We start from the raw sequence: 1,760 nt of genomic DNA on the forward strand, positions 1-1,760 counted from the left end.
CCCCAGGAAGGCCCTTTCCCCCCTCACCTCTGAGCAGGGCTGAGGACCAGAGCTGCACAGACATGTCTGGGATCTTGCTGGCCAACTGCATGGCTGGGACCACCATGTTGTTGCTTTCCTGGGGGAGAGCAGAGGGCAAAGCAAACAAAACAAATGGGATATTTGGGGTTTTTTTTTCCCCCCCTTGCAAACACACAGGTGTCAAACCTGCCCTGAAAAATTTGCCTCCTTTAATTTGTGCCACGTTCTGTCCCTCCCAGCTGGGAGCCTTTGATGGGACAACCCCCCCCAAAAAAACTCATCCCAGAGCTGCCTGGGATTTGCTCCATCCTGGGAATTCCAGTGCAGCACAGCAGAAATATTCCCTGTGCTCCAGCACAGCAGTGAGATTTCAGGATTGCATCCACAATTCCTCCCTGAACAGTCCAGTGGAACGATGCCACTTGTCCTTTTCCAGCCCCTTTTCCTCAGGCATCACGGAACAGACACCTGATTAAAGTTATTAAACGTGCAAATCCCAGCTCCAAGGCAATAAAATGCCAACTTTTTGTGGGACAGCAATAAAAAAAAAAAAGGCTCCAGGATTTCTTTCTCACCCTGTGGTTGCCCAGCACGTAGAAGATGTGCCCCAGCAGCACCAGGGAACAGGCTGTGAGCCGGTTCAGATCCTCTGCATTGGACATCTTCAGGGTCTCCCTCAGGAACCGCCTGGAAAACGGGCATAAAAAGGGGGTTTGACAACATCCCTTCCCTCCCAGCAGAGAAAAACCATCGTGGGAAGCTGAACCAAGAGCTGAAGTAACTGGAAAACATCAGGAGTAGGGAATGAACGTGCTGCAGGTGATGTTAAAGCACCGAGTTCCCAAAGCTCGGCAGAAAAGGCTGTGGCAGAGCTCCCCCCCTTGGAAAACTGCACCAAGGACACGAGATTCCAAAGGATCCCACAGGAAAGAGATCTGGATTTTCAGTGGGACAGACCCAACACAGGCTGAAGTACATCAAAACTACTTTAAAACTTCACCTTGTCTGTTAAAAAGGGGGGAAGAACACGCAATAAATGATGAAAAAGCACAACCCTTCACTAAATTTCCTGGGAGGGAGTTGGGAATTCAGCTGACAGCTCCAACTCTGAGAAGCTTGGGGGTTCTCCATGAGTTCTGGGTTCAGTTTTTGTGGGATGGGGTGGGCAGGGATTAGGGGAAAGGAGGAATGAATTCAGCTTTTTGGGATGGGAGTGGAAACCCCGAGGCCTCGTTTCTGCCTCTTCTCCCTGTGGGTTTCTCCAACCTCCTGCTTTATCCAGGGGAGAACAGCAGGAAAAGCTGCTGGCTTTGGATGCCCAAGGGGTTTGTACTCACTTTGCCTCGTTGTATCTGCCCTGGAAGAAGGAGAAGAGCCCTCGGATGTAAAAAGCTGCAGCTCGGAGACAGTGGGAGCTGGGGGGAAAAGCACAGGTTGGGATCTCAGCCCCAGGCAGGGATCAGGGAATCCCACATGGATTGCTGGGAATTCCCACCCCCCCCAAAGAAAAATCCAGCTTCCCAACTCATTATTATACTTCAGGTCAGAACTTCTGCCTTGGAAATAAGTGGAGTGTTCTGGTTCCTCTTCCAAACCCTGCCACACATCCCCTGTTCCCGTCCCCGGAATTCTCACCTCACGGGGAAGTTGTGGTCTGGGTTTATCCTTTCCAACAGGCTGTAGAGCTGCAGAGTGGGAGAGGGGAGGGAACAATCAGCGTTTCTCACACACACAGCCCG

At 51.4% G+C, this 1,760-nt stretch overlaps 1 protein-coding gene across 1 annotated transcript in view; it reads right to left on the minus strand.

Moving 5' to 3' along the window:
* MAU2 (MAU2 sister chromatid cohesion factor) overlaps positions 1-1,760 on the minus strand; it is a 14,779-nt gene that overhangs the window by 2,272 nt on the left and 10,747 nt on the right. The window contains exons 15-18 of the mRNA XM_029958629.1: positions 1,657-1,706; positions 1,359-1,436; positions 597-708; positions 28-118 (exon numbers count right to left, since the gene is read on the minus strand). Of these exons, the coding sequence (XP_029814489.1) occupies positions 28-118; positions 597-708; positions 1,359-1,436; positions 1,657-1,706 (331 nt within the window). The remainder of the gene's footprint in view (positions 1-27; positions 119-596; positions 709-1,358; positions 1,437-1,656; positions 1,707-1,760) is intronic.

This window comes from Manacus vitellinus, unplaced genomic scaffold (genome assembly GCF_001715985.3).
Source record: "Manacus vitellinus isolate BGI_N305 unplaced genomic scaffold, ASM171598v3 scaffold_161_pilon, whole genome shotgun sequence".
Lineage (NCBI taxonomy): Eukaryota > Metazoa > Chordata > Aves > Passeriformes > Pipridae > Manacus > Manacus vitellinus.